Source organism: Lissotriton helveticus, chromosome 7 (assembly GCF_964261635.1).
Source record: "Lissotriton helveticus chromosome 7, aLisHel1.1, whole genome shotgun sequence".
NCBI lineage: Eukaryota > Metazoa > Chordata > Amphibia > Caudata > Salamandridae > Lissotriton > Lissotriton helveticus.
The window spans coordinates 1,031,710,139-1,031,731,481 of NC_136068.1; the positions used below are offsets into that span (position 1 = coordinate 1,031,710,139).

The window sequence follows — 21,343 nt, forward strand, 5'->3', positions numbered from 1 at the left end:
GGGACGATTTACAGTTGGCTGGTTACAGTGTTGAGTCAGTTCTTGATCATTTAAGAATGATTTAAGACAAGAAAAAGTGAGGTAGTTGGGGTTAGACCAGTGAAGGTTGAAATCACAAAGGAAGATTTGGGACACGGTTGAATCAACACTGACAGAAATTATTTCCATTAGTTGCTCGATGAAGAGGAGATTGTCTCCCGGGGGGTGGTAGAAGGTGTTAAGTTTACAAACGGGTAGGTTCATACTTGAGATGAAGACAGAGGTATTCACAGGAGGAAGGCTTAGAGGACTCCAAGTAAGAGATCGAGAGTGTGTTTCTGTGAATACAAGCTAGGCCACCACCCAACTTCAGAACTCTGTCTAGCCTAATTATGTCTAATTATTATCCATATCAATCCCTTTTCACAACTTTTAATTATGATGTCTTTGAATCATGATTAAGACATTTTGTTGAAAATCAAGCATGTTTCGAAACACTGACGCATTGGCAAAAGCAACTCAATATTCTAAATGAAATTTAAATCCATGATTTTTTTTGTGTGAAGATTTTCTAAATGTTTAAGTGGATGAATGAATACTCTATTGCAAGATTAATTAAAATCATTACAAGTTTCCAACCAGCAAAATCATAGTATAACTTTTCATGACATGCGCCCATAAGTCAAAAGTTCAATCCTTCATATAAAAAGTAATTGTTTAAGAAAAACAGTCAACCACAAACACCCTTCTGAGAGATCATCCATGTCCCAGTGCTTTAAACATGTGGTGCAAAAAACAGAATAAGGTGCTGGGTAGTTTGTATAGATATTAAAATGTGTGCAGAATGTAGAGTAAAGTGCTAGGTCTTTTATAGAGATTATTCGTTAGTAAAATGCAAAGCACAGCAACATTTTAAAATCTACCTTGTGCAAAAAGTACATCTGGCCCATAGTCCACTATGTCTTGTTTTGGTTCTTTAAGAGGTTTATTTCGACCTTCTCTGACCAGACTTAGATGACCTTTATACAGGGTGCCCAAACAAAAGATCAAAGGGCGAAAATCCCACTCCCTTGCATGGCACTTCCCTGTAGGCAAAAAGCAGGCATGGGAGTAGGACATCCCATCTCCACTTGAGTTTTTCAAGTAGCCCACCAATCATTCCTTTTAATGTCTGGTTTAATCTCTCCACAAGGCCATTGGTTTGAGGATGATAGGGTGTGGTGAACTCCTCCCACATGTGTTTTAGGTAAGCAGATAAAGTTTGTACCTCTGTCTGACACCACCTCCTTTGGGAAACCAACCCTGGTGAATACACCAAGGTGGGCTTTTGTCACCACTGGAGAAGTGGCGGCCCTTGGGGGAATAGCCTCAGGGTACCTGGTAGCACGATCCACTACCATCAGAATATATTTGATCGCAGAGGCTGTTGGAGGGTCCGGGGGGCAACAATGTCAACCCTTACCCTTTCAAAGGGTACCCCAACTACTGGAAGTGGAATTAAGGGGCTTTTCAGTGGCCTGCTGCCTTGCCACTGGCTTGGCTGGTGACAGGACTGGCAACTACCTTTTCTGTAGTGGGAACTACTTCTGCTCACAGAAGGTCCTTACAAGCTACTGGCATATTTTATCACTGTAAACCAGCTATGACACAACCTAAGCAAGATTATCAGTAGTGACCACCCAAGGAATACAGGTGAGCTTACCACATGAAACACCAGGATAAATGTTATAAGTATTAAATGCCTCTCCCTTATTAATGAAAAAACAGCCAAAGCATCTAGCACAAATGACCTAACCACAGCAATAGGACGCCCAAAATCAGCTTGAATTATCTTTCAACTAACTATCAACTATAAGGCATTGCCATGGTTATGCAAGGGGCTGCCGCTATTGTCAGGGATGGCTACAAGTTGGCCAGTCATGCTCTTAAATGGTCATTGATGGCTTCCAGAATGCCACAGCTAGACCAAGAATGCCTCAAATGGTCAAAGTATGTATGTCATTAATTTATTTGTATTTGATTAATTAAAACCATTACAAAAAAGATACACTTTAAAATGCATGCTTTTTAAGAAAGGGAGGCAAGTATATTAAAAGTAGATTTCTAAAAATCGTAAAAGTCTCAAAGTTTTGCAACAAATTGCTCAGTTTGTTTCATTTTTATTTGTTCGTCTGCAAAGCTGGAACCGATTCCCAAAAAAGTCCTGTGGCTGGGCATACAAGTTTCGATTGTGAGAGTTAAAACTCATTTATGCTATTTTTGCAATTGAAAGGTGTGCAACTCTTACCTGCTTAGCTTCTACTAGTTTCAGGAATTTCCCATTTAGCAGCGGGAGTTGAAGCATATGATTACAGTCTGTCTCCAGGTGCGGATCCCTTAAAGACTAAAATGTGATTTGAGTAAACGTACCCTTTCATCATTTAAGTTTGGGCAGGAGCAAATTAAATGTGCCATGTACTCAATACCATTGCCGCATAGTCGACATGTTAACAGATTGCCCCCTCTGCCATGGAGGAAGTGCGGCGTAGCTGGCAGTATTCCTAGCCTGTATTAAAAAAAAAAAATGATTTTGTCTTCCTAGAGTACCCCAGGTTGAAATATACCTGAATGCCTAGTGATTTGTAACCGTTCATTGTCATCCAGGCATGACTCCTTCAAGCAAAGGAAGCAATGTCTTCCACAAGGGAGAGTTTCTCTATTGCCTTTTTGACCGGTTACTGCTCAGGCTACTGTTGTCACTCTTATTTCATGGCCCATTCTTCACACACAGTGTGTAACTGATAAAGCAGGGCCTAAAACATGTCCAATCTCCTTGGTACTTAGGTATATTGATACTGGAGACAGATGGTGATTTTGCAAACCCCATAGGCCGGCAGAGTGTGTTTCTGATTATCATGAGGCGTGTCATTGGTTTGCCTGGCTGTCACTCTAAGGGTCTTGAGATTAGCAGTACAGCCTTCTTTAATATGCACAGACTCTCTAAATGAGATGCTTGGCTACACCTCGGTGAGCTACTCATTGGAGACCCCTATGGCTTCACTGGCACTTATACTATTGGGAAATGGTGCCCAATTTGTAGGGGCACATCTGCTCATACAGATTTGCCCTCACCTAGAGAATAGGGCACCCTGCCTTAGGGCTGTGAGGCCTGCTAGAGGGGTGACTTACCTATACGGTCAGGCAGGGCTTGTTGGCATGGCACCCAGGCAGGTTGTCATGTCAACTTTGTTGTTTTCTCCCTCACAGGGGCATGCAGGTGCAAGGGCAGGGGCATGGTCCCAGTGAGCGGGGGTTCCAAGGGACCCTCTTCAGCTTCCAGACCCAAGGAACCCATAGTACCATTCACTAGGCACTTACAGGAGGCAGAAGTACCAAATTGTGGGTGGGGGTTCTTTTAGGGAAAAAGCACTGGCACAGGGGATCTAGATGGCAGGGACCATAAGCACCACATTTAAAAGCACATCAAAACCAGGAAACAAGTGGGGGCCAACCATGCAAAAGAAAAAAATGCAAAACGAACAATTGATGGACAGAATGTTGAACCATGTCAAACATTCACCCCAGTACAGAGATATGGGCCTAAATCAATCGTTTTTTTGCTCCCCATGCCATTCCAGTTTAAACCCAGCCATATGAAAATCAGTTTTGACCCTATTCCCCATAGGAACAGTCCAGCCTCAACTGCCAGGCCAGGTTCTCCCTGGACTAGAAAATAAGCATCCTAGGGCCGGTTTCAGGGCCTCACCCCTCACCAGCTAGACTAGCTGGACTCCAGTGGCATGGAGAGCATGGGGCCCACCGTCTGGGCATACCCATCCCACTTGGGGTGATACATGCAAAAAGAACAATTGATGGACAGAATGTTGAACAATGTCAAACATTCACCCCAGTAATGAGATCTGGGCCTAAATCCATTGTTTATGTGCTCTCCATGCCATTCCAGTTTAAACCCATAAACCCAGTCATATGCAAATCAGTCTTGACCCTCTTCACCATTGTTCCTTTTGCTTTTAACCATGCAAAATAGGTCCTTTCTCACAATCAGACTGTCCCAGAACAAGAGAGGGGAAAAATATAAAATGAAACAAGTAGGAGCAAGAGATAGATGGAAGAAAAGTGACGAAAAGAGAAAGCAGGGATGTAAAAGAACCTGCAAGAATGAAATAAGCAGACATGGAGTGTACATTGGTGAAAAAGGCATGATGAGGAATAAAGAATCACAGCCTTGTTGTTTGTTATTCCAGACATTCAGTAGTGCCGGCTGCGAGCTTCTAAGCAAATTTTGGGGCAGCACTTATTCTTTCACAAGTTAAGCACTGGACTGGATCCATATTTGGACTGTAAGACAGCTAGTTTATGCTGGTTATTTTAAGCTATCGGTCAAGCGGGCATATTACAAATAGTTAAAATGCAGCTGAGATATACAAATACTATAAAGGTTCAAAGTCGTCTCCTTTATAGCCCCTCATACTCAGGTAAGAGCATAACAGAAGCATTTAATGCAGTTCCAGTGCCAAGAGGTAAGAAGTAGGAAACAAGTAGGATCTCAAGGTAAAGGAGAAGCACTGTAAACTCTGCACATTTATTAACATTATATCTAATTGCAGGGGAGAACAGAACTATAATGTCACCGAGTGGGAAGGTATCTCTGTCCTTTTATATACTCAGAGCATCCAATCTTTATCCTTTACTTCCTTACCTCCTTCTGCCGCATGATCACTGTGTCTTCAAGAGTTTGCTTGAATCTTTTCTTTTCAGTTTCCAGGCGCTCTAAATACATACCAAGAGGAGTGAGAGATATATATAATGGTTTGACAACGAAAACATTATATTTCACTGCCTCAGTGCACCTGCTTGCATCTTTTTAAAATCCAACTACGGCAAACCTCACCATACATCACTTTCATTACACCTTCAATGGTACTTGAGCTCCATTATACCATTCATTACACCTTCAATGGTACTTGAGCTCCATTATACCATTCATAATCACTTTTGTCCATTCACATCTGTCGCAACACATTCCTTTTATCAGCTCTCCCACAATATTTCACATTTGTTACAACTCTCTTAATACCTCCTAAAATCATACTTCAATCTCACAACATACCTCACTATGGGAAAATAACTTTCTAATGGTTTACTATCCCTAGGAACAAAACTCCATAAATCCTCCTGTCACTTTAACCAGGTGACTCAATACCTCTCCCCAGTCACAGCTGTATGTGCTGTTCTTTGTACTGTCAGAGGGTGTCCATACAAGACAAACTTAAAACCACATCAACGATCCTCAGAGTGCCATAAGAAGTCTATCTTTTCAGTGCAGATGGTGTCTGTGTAATTTACCATTCAAGATTAAAAAGCATAACAGCGCAACAAACAGGACATGCCTGAGTAACAACAGAATTGTATTTGTAATTTGGGAAACACCGCTTGAAAACAGAACCTGTTACCCGAGAAATGTACCAGGGTATTGAGTAGTATCTACCAATGGGAAAAGTATGATCATCCTTCTATCTGCCAACCCATAGCAAAGATGAGCAGTAAAGACACTAACGTCTACTGGCCTGTGGATTGAGGGGGAAGCACAAACAAAGCCCAAAAAGTTACATTATTTTGGACTTACAGGGGGAGATATAGATTAGGCAGGACAGATGGCTTTCATAACCCTTCCCTGAGGAACAAGTTACTTATCTTTGGTAGTGCTCATTGTAGTGGATACTCTATTTAACCAGAGATTCCTTACCATTTGAATTTACCCAGGCACCAGACTGGATCCGGAACGTTTTCATAGAAATTACCTCAGCATGCTGGCAGGTGGCACCATCTGCCTATGACGTGATCCTGATCTGTCTCCTGGAGTGACGGTGTAGAGTCAATTATGTGCACCACACTAGCGCAGTTACATCGGTTTACCTTTGAACTCTTATGTTCCCGCAGACTCTGATCACCCATGGCCAACTGAAAAAACAGTGTACAAAGTCTAATCTGGGTCCTTTTTAGAACATTAAAGGCAAAAAGAACAGAGGAGAGGGACAGCAAAGAAAAATATGTGGTTCAATAGAAAGTACACCACAAAGAGCATTACTAAAGGTACATAACTTGTTCCTTTGATGGATACTTTTAACCACAGATTTCTCACCTTCTGAATAGATACCAAAGCAGCACCTCACAAAAGGGGCAGGATCTTAAGAGTGGACTTACACCAGGAAGTTGTGCTGAACCAATCGGTTGAAACAGCACTACCGAAGATGTGATTGTCCCAACAGTAATACTTGGTGAAGGGGTCTATGGATACCCATGTAGCGGCCTGTCAGATGTCCAACACCAGAACACCTTTTGCAAGTGCTGTTGTGGTGCTTTTGCCTCTGATGGAATGCTCCCAAAGACCCAGAGTAGGCTTATATTTTGCCAGGGCACTGCATTTTTTATGCATAAGATGACCTACCTAGACACGGTTCGCATATGGATCGCCTAGCCACAAGGATAGTATACACTACTTCAGCAGGCCAATCAATTTCCACAGATGAAAGTATAGGATATTAAGATTAAGGTGCAGGACTCTGCCCTGTTATTGATACAGGAGGTCCTCCCTTAGAGGTCGCTGGATCGAGGGCCAGACCTAAAGGTCAACAGATCATGGTACCACACTCTCCTGGCCCAGTCCAGACCCATCAGGATAATCAGAGCCTATAATTTTCTGATCTCAGAACTTGAAGTGATGGGAAGGCACACAGGATGCCTGCATCCCACTACAGATGAAATCCATCTCCTGGGAATCTCTTGGTGGAAACTCTAGTGTGCAATAATCATAAAATTGTATGATTGGATTAAAGATCAAACAAAGCATCCCTGCCCGACGAAGGTGCCTTGCTAGGATGAAGATGACATTCGTGGACGGCCATCTAGCATCTGTTTAGCATGTCTGCTGTGGCGTTTAGCGAGCCTGTCAAACAACTTGCTGCTAAGGATATTCCTTGAAGGTTCATCCAATGCCAGAGACAGTGTGGTTCAGCTGGGCTGAATATGCACATCTACACCTAGATGGGTTGGAGGAGTAGCGCCTAGGTCTGAATAGGGCTGAGCTCACCTTCCACAATGCTGACTCCACCTCCTTTGGTGCGTCTGAGGACCCTGGCCCACACTGACAAAGGAAGAAGGTGCACCCTGGCAGAATGCACCGCGTACTGGGTTGAACTAGGTCCAGGCCCCTCTGCCTTCAGAGGACAAAGGATTTGCTGGTATAAACATTGGGGCCCAGACTTTAGAACTCGCTTGAATCAAGGAACCTGCCAAGAAGAAGAGCTGGAAGACCTGCCAGGAGGAGTACTGCCCCTTTGCTGAGTTGTTGCTTTGTTGGGTTGGCCTGCAGTTGCTGCTTCTGCCTTGGGCAGTGAAAGGACTGGACTGAACTTTCTCCACTTGTGCTGAGTATCTCCAAGGGCTTGAGGTAGAGCTTGCCCCCTGTTCATGAAGTCTCAGGAACAGCAATGACTTCAAGCCTGACACCATCTACGACACCGTGTCCTGAAGGCACCGCAGAGAGCACCGCGACCCTAGTCTCACCGACGCCGCCTGCGGATGCCGCCACCGAGCCGCTGCTCGCACCTCGACCTGTGGGCACCGCACTCCGCACCGCCTCGCTTCACGACGACGACGCCTTAGTATCTCCGACGACGCCACTCCACGCTGGAATCGACGCCGCTGCTTGCACCGTGGTTCGGGGGCATTGCTCGTAGCGCTATACGACGCACCGCCCTCATTCCGCACCGCAGCTTGGCCTACCGACGGTGGTATCATCGACTCCAGTTGTCGGCAGATGACAGCGACGCAGCTGCTGCACCGTGACGAGCACCGCCTTCATCTCACACCGCAACCCTGGTCTCACCGATGACGCCATCTGACACCGCCACCGAGCCGCTGCTCGCACCGCGACCTGAAGGCACCGCATGCCGCACCGCTGCACTTTGCACCGCAGCACCAGCCGCCTGCCAACGCTCCTGATTCCATCAGAGAGGAGATCGACTTGCAACAGGCGTGACAACAAGGTCATTGACGACCTGCATCTCTGAAAGGTACGGTTGATGGGTCTTCCCGACACCGCAGCTGACCTGCGCTGCCAGCCAGAACTGTTTGGACTTGCTTGTTCACGACGGAGCTATCGACATCAAAGACCTGTGGTTCCAAGACATCTTGCAACGCAACTATTTTTAAAAGTACTGTACTGTGGATTCTTATCGTAATTGGTCTTGTTTGAGTATATAAAAATATTGGATATTTTTCAAAACTCGTGTGGTGTCCGTTTGTAGTGCTTACACTGTGTTACTGTTGGTTATGTGCAAATGCTTTACACCCTGCCTCTAAGATAAGCCTGACTGCTCGTGCCAAGCTACCAAGAGGGTGAGCAGGGGTTATTTTAGTAGTGTAACTCCCTTATCCTGACTAGAGTGGTGGTTCCGGCCTGGCTTTGGTGCAAACCTTAGCCAACCCGAAATCCCATTTCTAACACTTCCCCTTGATGGATATCAAGAAGGCATTCAGAGCAAGTTGATGCGGTGCCTGTTTTCCATTGGAGACCAATGACCCTGATATCTAACTTTTGCAGAGAACGACCCCTACCCAGAGACGATAGAGCTGTTACTACAGTGCGCTTCAGAAGGGGGCAAGAAGAACAGCCTGATGCAGGTCAGATTTGTGTCTGATACCCACCACTGAAGGCCCTGGGCATCCTCTGAAATACAGATGCTGTCTAAAAGGCTGCCCCAGTGCTGTTCCCACTGGAGATTTAGGTTCCACTGTGCCAAGGGCCATGTGGGACCAGCAGAATGCAACAGACCAAGAAGAATCGGACCTGTCCCTGCCATAACACAGGGGAGAGCCTAAAGCAGTGGGAATATAATCTTAATGTCTCTGACTCACTGCTGGGGTGGAAAGGCCTTTAACTCCCCCTCTGTCCAGCATGGACCCTATGAAGGGAATGCTCTACATAGGCTCCAGATGTGATTTCAGCTTGTTGGTGTGATTTCAGCTTGCTGGAGGAAAATCAGAGGGTGACAGTTCTCTGTAGGTGGTTCACAAATGACTGCAAGTACGTCTTCAACAGCCAGTTTTCGAGGTACAGCAAGATATGTATCCGCAAACACTACCATCACCTTCATAAAGACCCAAGAGGCAGAGTTAAGGTAGAACGGAATACCGGAAATGCTCAAACATCACCACAAATTGTGGGACTGTAGGATGGACAATATGTGTCCTACATGTCCAAGAATCCCATCCTGTCCCCAGGATCCAGGGCATAAGGAACCTGCGTTAAAGTCAACTTCTTGAACCCAGAAGGCAAAGGTTCGAAATCAATACGAGTTCTCTATCTTTTTTTAGAGCACAAAAACCATAATAAGAGTTCCAACCCCAGCCCTTCTCCACCTCTAGGACCCTATAACCACTTTGGTAAGTAGCGACCAAACCCCCTACAGAAGGATAGAGGCATGATCAGAAGAATTCTGTACAAAAACAGGTGTCATATGAGTGGGAGTGGAGAATTATGAGGGTGTAATCTTGTTGAGCAATTGGCAGCACCAAATGGTCTGATGTTATAGCAGATCAGCTGGGAAAGTGAGAAAAGGACCCAACCCACCTACGACTGGTCGCACATTGCCATGTGAGGGGGAATTGAAGTGGCTTGGAGCTAGCTGTGACAAGGGAGTAGGATGAAGAGGACTGCTGTCCCTAATGACGTCCATAGCCTCTGAAATCAGGCCGCGTGGGCTATTGCATAGTTTACAAGGGTTGCTTTAAAACGTTTCAGTGCAGAATCGGCTTACTTACCAAAGAGCCTGATGCCATTGAACATCATAACATCATATCCATAAGGGATGACTGAAAATCATGTGGTTGGATCGAGGCATGATGCCGGATCATGATTCACGTGTCAATGGCACAGCCCACACAATACGTTTTGTCCAGGCCATGATCAGACATTGTGCTGTGTCCTGTCCATCTTGGACTGTCTGAGTGATGGATTTACTGAATTCAGAGTTGGTCGATAAGATCTCATGGGCCATATCCCACTAGGCATGAATGCAGCCTTACAGAAGGCAGATGGCACTCAGTGACCTCAGTGTCAAACTGGTAGAGGCAAAGACTTTTTTGATGAATTCGTTATGCGCTTCAACTCTCTATCCTGAGGCACAGTAGGGAATGCATTAGAATTTAACATGTTGGAAAAAATGCGTTACTTACCTGTAACTGCAGTTATCCAGTATTGGTATCTTTCATAGATTCACATGCCTGAATCATTCCCCGTCGTCGGGGTGGGATTCCCCGGTACATAAACAGAGTAATGTCATAAAGACATATACATAGTAATAGGCCAGAGGCCTCTCATTAGTAACATATCCATGTCCTTTTGTAAAAAGGACCAAACTTTGGCCAAGAGCCAATCAGATATCACCACCCTCTAGAACCTTCCTGGAAGGAGCCCTAGTCCCTCAGATTTTATTTTCGTAAGCACAGTGCTAAGTAGTACCTACTGAGAGAACCAAGGTGAGCCCTTCCAGGGGAGGTGGGTGGGTTGCATGTGAATCTATGAAAGATACCAATACTGGATAACTGCAGTTACAGGTAAGTAACGCATTTCTTATCCAGTATTAGGGGTATCTTTCATAGATTCAGATGCCTGAATCAGAGTAGCAAGCAATCCCCAGCACATTTCGTATGGTACAACATGTAAAATCACTCGATATTAGAATACCAATTGTGAAATATAACAAGTACCAAAATACCATATAAAAGAGGAATGTGCGTGTAGACAGTAGGAAGGTGGGATGAAAGAGAGAAGGCTCACCTCTAGTGAAATAGATGATGGAAAACAGCTTGTCCTACTGCTGCATCTTTCATAAGTTCAGAATCCAAGCAGTAGTGCCTGGTGAACGTATGTGGTGTCTTCCATGTCGCCGCTCTGCATATGTCGATAATGGGCACTCCTGCAAAGAGCGCCATTGAAGTGGAGACAGCTCTGGTTGAATGAGCCCGAACTTTAGAATGCAGAGGATGACCTGCCTGTTGATGGCAGAAAGTAATGGCTGCAGAGATCCAACGAGAAATGCTCTGCTTAGTTAATGGAAGACCCTTTCTGGGCCTGCTGAAGGCATCAAAAAGCTGGTTGGATTTCCGAAACTTTTCTGTTCGGTGGATGTAGAACTTCAAACAACGTTTGAGGTCTATAGAGTGGAGAGAGCTCTCTGCTGCGGAAAGGGGATTTGGGAAGAAAGTCCGCAAGACTATAGGTTCATTCAGGTGAAAATTAGACGAAACCTTTGGGATAAATTTAGGGTTGGTCCGTAGAATAACTCTGTCCTGTTTGAACGGCAGGCAAGGATCCTGAATAGAAAAGGCTTGCAGCTCACTTACACGCCTTGCTGATTCTGAGCGCTAGTAAGAGAGCGGTTTTCCAAGACAGGTATTTGATGTTGGCTCTGTGTATTGGCTCAAAGGGCTGTTTCATCAGTTGAGAAGGCACAATGTTTAGCTGCCAGGTGGGTGGTAAAGCTCTCACCGGAGGGAATGTCATGAACAGGCCTTTTAGAAATTGCTTAACCAGTCTATTGGACCAGAGGGAAGTACCGGATGACGAACGCCTGAACCGAGATATGGCCGCCAGGTGGACTTTAATAGAAGCATGGGCCAATCCTGAGTGCGCCAAATGGAGCAGGTGAGGTAGAATTTGTGCAGGTGTTGATGAAAAGGGGTGTATCTTGTTTGCTTTACACCATACACAGAACCTTTTCCATTTTAGAGAATACGTCTTGTTGGTACTGTCGGCCCGAGCCCGGGCTAAGACTGCCCTGCAGTCTTGAGAAATGTCTAGGTTCTGAAACTCTCTGAACTCAGGAGCCAAGCCGACAATCTGAGAGATGCTGGATCTGGATGCTGGACTTGCCCCTAGTTCATTGTGAGGAGAGTCGGGCAAGACTTGAATAGAATCGGGGTGCAATGCTCTGCCTTCAGTTTCCGGAGGACCCTGGGAATTAGGGAATTAGGGGAAACGGAGGAAATGCGTATGCAAAGAAGTTGCACCATGCGATCGAAAATGCATTCCCTAGCGATCCCTTCTGGGGATGCCAGCTTGCGTAATGTTGGCATTTTGCGTTGTGCTGTGTCGCAAACAGATCCAGGTGAGGCCTGCCCCATCGGGCGAACACAGAGCTGAGAAGTTGTTGATCCAGCTCCCACTCGTGGCACACCGAGCATTGTCTGCTCAGAGAGTCCGCCAGGACATTGTCCGTCCCTGGGACGCACTCTGCCCGAAGAGAAATGTTGTGTTGAAGTAGCCATTTCCAAATCCGTTGAGATTCTTAAGACAACGTCAGAGAGCGAGTTCCCCCTTGTTTGTTTAGATAGTGCATTGTGGTGGTGTTGTCTGTTCTCACAAGCACTGGGGAATCTTTGATCCTGGGCAGGAACGCTCTTAATGCCCGGTAGACTGCCCTTAACTCGAGGAGGTTTATGTGCAGTTGCTTCTCTGCAAGGGACCACTGCCCGTTGATTTGAAGGTCCTGAAGGAACGCACCCCATCCTTCCAAAGACGCATCACATGTGGCGAAACTGGAAGTATGAACGAAAGACCCTGCCTCAGATACTGTGGGTGAAGCCACCAGTTCAGTGCATGGACAATGGTAGGAGTTATCCGGATTATGTCGTCGAAAGATCCCCTGCATTGAATCCACTGAGCGGATAGCGCCTCCTGAAGTGGACGCATATGAAGGCGGCAGTGTGGAACCAACAGGATGTTTGAAGACATCATCCCTAACAAGGATTTGTACAGGCGCACCGTGATGGACTTTTTGGATTGAATCAGGGCGGCCAAGGTCCTTAATTCCAATTGACGTTCCTGTGAAGGGAAAGCCTTTCTCTGAGTAGTATCTAGGACAGCTCCTAGGAAAGTGAGACACTGGGACGGCTGAAGGATGGATTTCTCTTTGTTGAGAGTAAGTCCCAGACCGTTGAAGAGCTGAAGACAGGCGTTGGAGGACTTGGTCACGCCTGCGAAAGTAGGTGCCTTGACGAGCCAGTCGTCTAAGTACGGGAAGACCTGGTGATGTTGTTGGCGGAGGTACGCTGCTACTGGAGAGACACATTTGGTAAAAATGCGTGGAGCCGACTTCAGGCCGAAAGGCAATACCCGAAACTGGTAGTGCTTGCCCGCCACCGCGAACCTGAGGAATTGCTTGTGGTTTCTGTGGATTGGTGTATGAAAGTACGCGTTTTGAAGGTTTAAAGTCACCATTAAGTCATTCGCATTGAGGAGTTGCAGCACCTCCTGGATGGACACCATACGGAATGACTGTTTTTTGAGGTATTGGTTGAGGTCTCTTAAGTCCAATATAGGTCTCCATTTTTTCTCCTTCTTTCGAATTAGGAAGAATCTGGAGTAGAATCCCTTGCCCTTCTGATTCCGGGGGACTCTTTGTATCGCTCCTTTTTTGAGCATGAGGGAGAGTTCCAATTGCAGCAGATGCAGATTTTTGTGCAGCATTGGTATTGGCGGCTTTTGAGGAGGAGTTTCCACGAACTCCAGAGAGTGTCTGAATTGAACAAGTTGGAGGACCCACCGATCCGTTGTAATTTGTTGCCAATTGCGAAAGAAGGATAAAATTCTCCCGCCAACTTTGCAAGTTGGATAGGAAATGGAGACCTGTTGCAGAGAGAAGTCATTGCCTTCTGGCTGTGTCCTTCTTCCCTCCTCGTCCGCGAAAGGAAGACTTGTTGTAGGACGACTGGTTTTGCTGCTGTCTTTGTTGGTACTGGGGTTTGTACTGCTGATTTGAGCTGTACGTGGATTTGTACCCCTGATAGTCACCTCTCGAGGACTGACCTCTTCCTCTGGAGCCCCGAAATCAAGGATTTTTGTATTGGAGGGTACCTAGAGCCTTTGCGGTCTCAGTATCTTTTTTGATACCCTGGAGCATCTCATCGATGTGTTGCCCAAAAAGAAGTTGACCGTCATACAGCATGTCCAATACCTTGGTCTGAACTTCAGGCCGGAAAGATGTTGCTTTAAGCCAACCTTGGCGCCACAGGACTGCAGATCCTGCCAGCTGACGGAACCCGGTGGATGCGATATCCATCACCACATCAATCATCTCCGAAGCGGAACGCTCGCCTTCAAGGAGAATCTTTTTCACCTCTTCTTTCGCTCTTCTGGAAGCGAATCCAAATATGGAGCGATATCTGCCCACATTTGACGGTTGTAGCGTCCTAACAGTGCCAAAGAGTTTGCTGCACGCACTGTTAGAGCTGACATGGCCGAAAACCTCTTCCCTATGTTGTCTAGTTTTCAACCTTCCTTATCTGGCGGCGCAGCCGATGGATTTTTCGACTTGCGCTGCGCTACCTGGGTAATGACGGAGTCCGGCTTTGGATGGCCAGTAAGGAAAGCTGGAGCTGTGTCAGGAGCTTTATATTTTTTGTCCAGTCTGGGCAGTACTGGAGGCAGAGATGAAGGGTTTTGCATTATTTTCTCCCCTTGTTCCCAGATGTAATCAATGATGGGAATGGACCGTACAGTCTTTTTGAATGGTTCCTTCAAATCATAAAGGAAGCAATCCTGTTGTGTCGACGTTACCTTGAGTTTGAATCGTAACGCCGCCCTTTCTAAGATATTGTGGAATCCCCCAATGTCTTCCGGGGTGAATCCGCTTGTGCCTGTACAGGGGATGCTGGACCTGGAAACACGTAGTCATCCTATTCGTCCTGTGTGTCCTGGAGCTCCCCTTCCTCCTGTTGTTGCTCCTCTTCGTCTTCCTCATCAGAGGATGGCGGAGGACGCGAAGGAACCGGATCTGGTTGAAGAACTAGAGGAGGAGGCCGAGGCCTAGGTGGCGGTGTCACAACTGGCGGAGGCGGAGGAGTGGATGGAAACCTTTGCTTGTAGTCCGCAATCAGAAACTGCAGATCTGTCACTATGGAGGCTGGGAGACACACCATAGGCTGTAGAGGAGGCGGAGGAGGTTGGAAATCCTCCTGGTACTCTACATCATCCTGTTCTTGTTCCTCACAATCTGAACTTTCATGTAGTTTTACGTGTAGCTGAGATGGGCTGGTCGCTGTTCAGAACATAGAGCCCTCATCAGAGTCCTCAGTATCCAGAAGATGAGCAGGTGGGAATGGCTGGACCCTGCTCGGAGAGGTCAATTCCGGCGTGAGAGTACGCATGGTCATCTTGAAGTGCGTATAAGTACACTTCAAGGGAGGCGACTCTACCGTCGTCGAGCCCGTCGACGGAGTGGTCGTCGACGGGGGAACGTCGACAATCAAACCAGATTCCGTCGTCGACTATGTCTTCTTCAATGACGATGTCGTCGACGGCAGCGTCGTCGACGATGGTTGCTTCGCCGACGGCTTCGCTGACGCTGGTGTCGACGACGATGATCTCATCGACGATGAAACTGTCGTCGTCGACGGAGCCTTTACCGCCGATGACGATTTCGTCGACGATGATGAGGATTTCGTCGATGGAGCTTTTGTCGACGATGACGATTTTGACTTCGTCGACGATGAGGTGCTTGTCGACGGTGGCGTCGTCGACGACTTTTTGATAACAATAATAGATGGAACAGACCTACCCGTCGACGACGAGGATGTAGTAGTCGTCGACGATGTTAAAGATGACGCCATCGAGGTGGAGATAGTGGTTGTCGACGTTGTCACAGGCAGAGCTGAAGACGTCACAAAAGGTTTCTTGAAGGGTGCACCTGGTAGTTTGTGTCCCAGGAGTTTGATTAATGCCCAGACCCTATACACTACAAACAAATATTGCATGGATCCGTGACTGACATCTGCTTCCTGTAATTGTGGCATGGCTAGAAGCCTTTGTCTTTTTTAGGGAACGTTTTTGTTCCACACCGTCAATATAGAAATATACAATTTAGCATTGACAAAGTGACAAATTTGGAAGCGGGGCTCCGGATCCGCAGCAACTTAAGCAAAGAAGAAACTGACGTAATCGCACTGGGATGGCACCTATATAGGTCACTGAGCAGTCACTTCAAAGGCCGAGCAAGTTCCTAATAGAGCCTGATGGCACCATCTGTCGGTGTGCAGAGGTATTGCTATGAAAAGGTTGAGCATGCACTTTTACACGTTTGGAAATTCAAAAGATATTCCATGAAGTTTAAAAACTTGGATGGCATATCTACTGCATATCAGTCCTGTTACAGGGACAATCAAAAAATGTTCAGAGCCAATCACAGTAGTGTATTGCTTGGGATGAATTTCTAAACCTCCTACCTTGTCTGGCCCCTCATGACCTTCAGCAAGCAAGTCCGGCATGGGGACTATTCTGATAATGTGTTGGCAGGCAGCTGGTCTGTGGTATTCAGGAAGCAGTGGAGTTGTAGATACATTGGACCAGAGGCACAGGTGTGATCTTAGATCCCTCATTAGTGTAGCACCTTAATATTGGAATGTCAACTAGGAATGCCCTGCTGAGCAGATGGAAAATGGTTCTAGTGCCCTCTATAGGTTTTGATGGTCAGTGAGGAGCATAGAAGCCCAGATACACCTCCCAATAGCATCAATAATGCTATGGTCAAATCCCTTAACAGCAGGAGGTGTATAGATCCCTAGGCGTCTGTCTCGCATATGTTGCTGGCATGAATTATAAGACCTGGTGCTTTTATCAGTCAATAAATACCACAGAAAATGAATGTTGTTCTGTTTCAATATTAGCAGCAGAATGGAAGCTGGGAGGATTTATGTGCCCAAAAGCCTGTGGTTGTAAGTTGTGTTTGACTAATAAATAACATTGGGAATGTTGAATGTATAGGCCTCTCTGCCTGTCTTTACTACTTCGACTCTAAAACTCTTCCCTGCTATTAGCAAATAAGGATTTCATTCTAAGTTCAGATTTCTTTCCAAAGAGCGAAGAAAACGGATGGCAAGGATTAGGACGGCGCCGTACCCCAGCCAAACCAGACCCGGAGGAGATCATGAAGGGTCGGCAGGCAGCTCTGGAAGCGGCCTCTTCTACATTGGCTAGAATTGTTGCTCCTTGAGCCTGGGTCCAGCTATTGCATGATGTATGGATAAGGGAGGGGAGGCGGGCGGGGGGAGTCGAGTCACTGAACACATTACTTCCCCCATTGGATCCACCATGTGGTTTCATTGTACCACAGGAATATACGTAAGACAGTATTTTTACTTTTTCCTTCTGTTGAATTTTGAGAGGGCATTTGTTGGGGCCTGCACTCACCCACACATAACTTTCCGAGATCCCGGGAGAGAAGAGAGAGGTTGGGGGGAGGGGGGGTTCAGGTTGGTCAGAGCGGAAACCGGTTTACTGCCCACATGACAGGAAGCTTTCTCTAAATTTTAGCACTCAATGTGTGTGGGCTCAATAACCCAATTAAAAGGCGGGCGATACTTAATCACCTCTAGTCCTCTCAGGCAGATATATACCTATTACAGGAAACTCACCTCTTTGGGGATTGTCACAGACTGAAATCAAGGGCCTTCCCACAGCAATTCTTTTTGTCTGCCCCTTCTAAATCAGCGGGAGTAGCTATATTGGTGGCCAAATCCTTTTGCGGGGTGATCGAGCAGAAAGTAGAAGAAATCAGGGGTCGCCTGTTAATATATAGGTACTACATTGCAGGGAGGTCACTTGCGATAGGTAGAATCTATGCTCCCAATAAGAAACAAGAGGGGTTACTACATGAGGCACTGGAGAGGGCACGGGGGTCTGGGGATAAATTAGTACTACTATGAGGGGACCTCAATTTGGTATTCGACAACTCGCTGGACAGATCGGCACAGAGGTACAGCCAGTCGGGTGCGTTGTCCACGGAGGGTCTGGTGCGACTGGGGATGGTGGATTTATGGAGGACTAAACACCTGCAGTCCAAAGCATTCTCATACTACTCTAATGCACATAAAACATATGCCAGGCTAGACTATTTTTGGGCACCCGGGAAATCCTTCCACTCACATAAGGCGTAGAAACACATACAGCTGCGCTGTCCGACCATGGGGCGGTCACACACTCGTTGTCTCTCTCCTCCCCCCCCCCCACTGCTCTTCCCCCTAGGTCCTGGTGGTTACGGGACTCCATGTTACACCACGAAAAAGTTATAAAACACATCCAGCATTCACTTGAAGACTATCTCACACACAATGATACCCACGAGACATCACCCGCGACACTGTGGGGGGCACTCAAAGCTGTCACTAGAGGGGAATTCATTGGCATAGCTTCAACAGACAATAAGTTGCATATAGGGCAAAGAGAGAGGACCTCAGTGGGCGAACCAAGGAACTTGAACACATACATCAGCGCATGGGAGCCCCTAGGGTCTGGCGCCAAATATCCAACTTGCACGCTCAACTGGCAGCGTTCGACACAGACAGGGCACAATACTCCTCACTCTGCTTACGGCACTCATATTATATCGGGGGAGACATGTATGGCCGGCACCTGTCTAATACCCTCTGGGCTAAAAGACCAGAACAGGGTGTTTCTGAGATCTATACCACAGCAGGGGACCTGGTTACTGAAGGCCCAGACGAAGGCTTTTACACGCTCCTGTATAACTACCAACATCTGGACGCAGAGGCCGGATCTCAATATCTGAAGGGGGCTAAGACCTCGACCCTTACCCCGGCTCATGCGGAGTCCCTAAACAAGGAAATTTGTATCGAGGAGGTCATATAGGCAATAGGGTGCCTTAAACTTGCAAAGTTGCCGGGCCCAGGTGGGTTTTCAGCGGCCTTTTACAAGTCGTCCTGCTCTATCCTAGCCCATATCCTCACAAAACTTTACAATTCCTTTTCAGATACCGGTTCGATCCCGCCTGAAATGCTTAAAGCTTCTATAATAGTTTTACCCAAGCCGGGGAAAGACAAACAACGAGGCAGCTCTTACAGGCCTATTTCCCTTTTGAACACTGATCTTAAATTATACACAAGTATTACTGTCCACAGGATCAACACATATCTCCCCTTTTTAGAGGCCCCGGATCAAGAAGGTTTTGTTCCTCATAGGCAGGCCAGTGATTATACTAAGAGAGCGCTGCACATCATTGATAAGCGAACAGGTTCCAGGGGGGAATATCTGCTTTTAGCGGTCGACGCAGAGAAGGCTTTTGAGCTGGTCCACTGGATGTACCTCGACCAGGTGTTAGCGCATTTTGGGTTCAGGGACAGATGTAGGACTCGCATCCTAAATTGCTACCGAGCCCCTTCTTCGACAGTCCAGGTTAATGGCTTCACTTCAACCCCCTTCTCCATACACTGAGGCACCCGTCAGGGCTGCCCGCTTTTGCAGTTATTATGTGCTCTGTATATGGCCCAGAGGATACGAGGCTATCCGGACGTCATCGGTGTCCCACTTGGGGGAGATAGACATTCAATCGGTCTTCATACCGACGACGTCCTGGCATCCCTGGCGCACCTGATTATTTCTTTACCGGCCTTTATCGGGAAACTGAAGGCTTTCGGAGCAGTTTCAGGGTTCCAAATAAATATAACCAAATCTCAAGCACTTAACCTCTCGGTACAGTAGATCTTCTCGGGTCCCAGTTCCCGGTGCTGTGAGCCTCAGTGACTATTCCGTATCTGGGGATTAACCTAGCTCCCATGATTTAAGCAACAATAGATAGCAACTACGGGGCGACGTATACAAGGTGACTGGGGGAATGTATGACTAAACAACTACCACTTAAATAACAAGTGCCTAAACCACGAAGGCTAAACAACGACCAAAGCCAAACCACTACATTTACTGAACCATGAATATTTTTCTATTGACGTATATTCCGAATCTACCACTACGATCAATACAATGCATGTTTGAAACACGCACAAAAAAATTTACTTAAATTAAACAACACTTCAGACTAAAAAAATGTTTTTTTTAATGAATCTTGAAATTAGCCATCAAATGATTGTTTTTAAAAAATACCAACGAACTTACAGAGAGACAGTTATGGACGGTATAAAAAAATGAAATAAAAGTCCATTATCGTTTTTTAATAATATTTACACACTAGAATGCTAACTGTAAAGCCGGCATAACAAACGGAAAATTAACACAAATTGCACTATTTAAAGTGATTATATAAAATACACGTTCTCACAGAAAATATACTGTGTTTTTTTTAACAGAACCCAGACCATATTTTTATTTTTAAATACAATAGTCTTGATTAAAACATTTTATAAAAATTTGCCAACCAACATTTTGTGTCCATTTGAAGTGTGAAAACCACACAAAACAGTCGGATCGAGCACAGGTCAGTATGCATCTACTGGCCTCACAAGGTACATTTTAGCTAAATCTAATCTTATTTAAATGTAATCTAATTTTAATTGGTAAATGTAAAGATCAAATAAAAATAATATTTTAACATTTTTTTTTTAAATGAAATTATTCGGACAGGCTTATAGTAAGCCAGGTACAGTATTTTTTTAAGGAGGTCGTGGTTCAAGTACAGTAGTGGTTAAGGAGGTAGTCGGTGGTTCAGGAACAGATTGTTGTTTAGGATTCGTTGTTAAGCCCACTCGTTGTTCGAAATTCGTTATTAAGGCTGTTTCCCAACCTGGGGAGGTGGAAATATCTTCGAATTTCTTGGTTGGGACGGATAGCAGCCTACAAGATGACGGCCCTTCCCAAGATATTATACCTCTTCCAGACCTTGCCCCTCTCTCCTCCACGGGGCACGATCGCTAAACTCCAGTCAGAACTTGCGCAGTTCATCTGGCAGGGACGGAAACCGCTCATGAAGCGCTCCTTAAGTTTTCTCCCCCGAGGCCGGTGGGCTGGGAATCCCGGATTTGCAGTTCTCTTTTAAGGCAACGCTGTTGCGATATCTGGTGGAATGGAGTCGCCCAGAATCTGAGAAGCACTGGCTTTTTCAGGACAGAGCGGTGGCGGGCACAGGCCTCTGGAAGATTCCATTCCTCCCCAAAGCTCATAGGACAAGGAGCATGCATCTGTCCTCAATAACCCGGACAACGTTGACAGCTTTGGATAGTACCAGGATTAAAATGGGACTGACCACTTGTCCATCTCCGCTGACTCACCTTTTCGAGAAGCTAGAGTGACGCGTTTTGCAACCTGGAAAGTATCGGAATGTCGCTCTATGGGCCACTTCTTCGATTCGGAGTGCTTACTCTCTTTCCCTCAGCTACGTGTAGACTTTGGGCTCCCAGAATCGGAACGATTTCATTACCTACAACTAAGACATTGGATCACACACCTGCTAGCAGCACTTATGCGCAGCGCCACTTGACTCAATATGAAAGGTGGCTCTTGGCCAAATCGTCTGGTAAGGGCATGTTCTCAGAGTTATACCCCATCTTACTTCAA

At 46.2% G+C, this 21,343-nt stretch overlaps 1 protein-coding gene across 5 annotated transcripts in view; it reads right to left on the reverse strand.

Annotated features, from left to right (window-relative positions):
- LRRC45 (leucine rich repeat containing 45) overlaps window positions 1–21,343 on the reverse strand; it is a 446,362-nt gene that overhangs the window by 176,475 nt on the left and 248,544 nt on the right. For all 5 annotated transcript variants that reach the window (XM_078653779.1, XM_078653776.1, XM_078653775.1 and 2 more), the window contains one exon: window positions 4,679–4,749. In XM_078653779.1, the coding sequence (XP_078509905.1) occupies window positions 4,679–4,749 (71 nt within the window). The remainder of the gene's footprint in view (window positions 1–4,678; window positions 4,750–21,343) is intronic.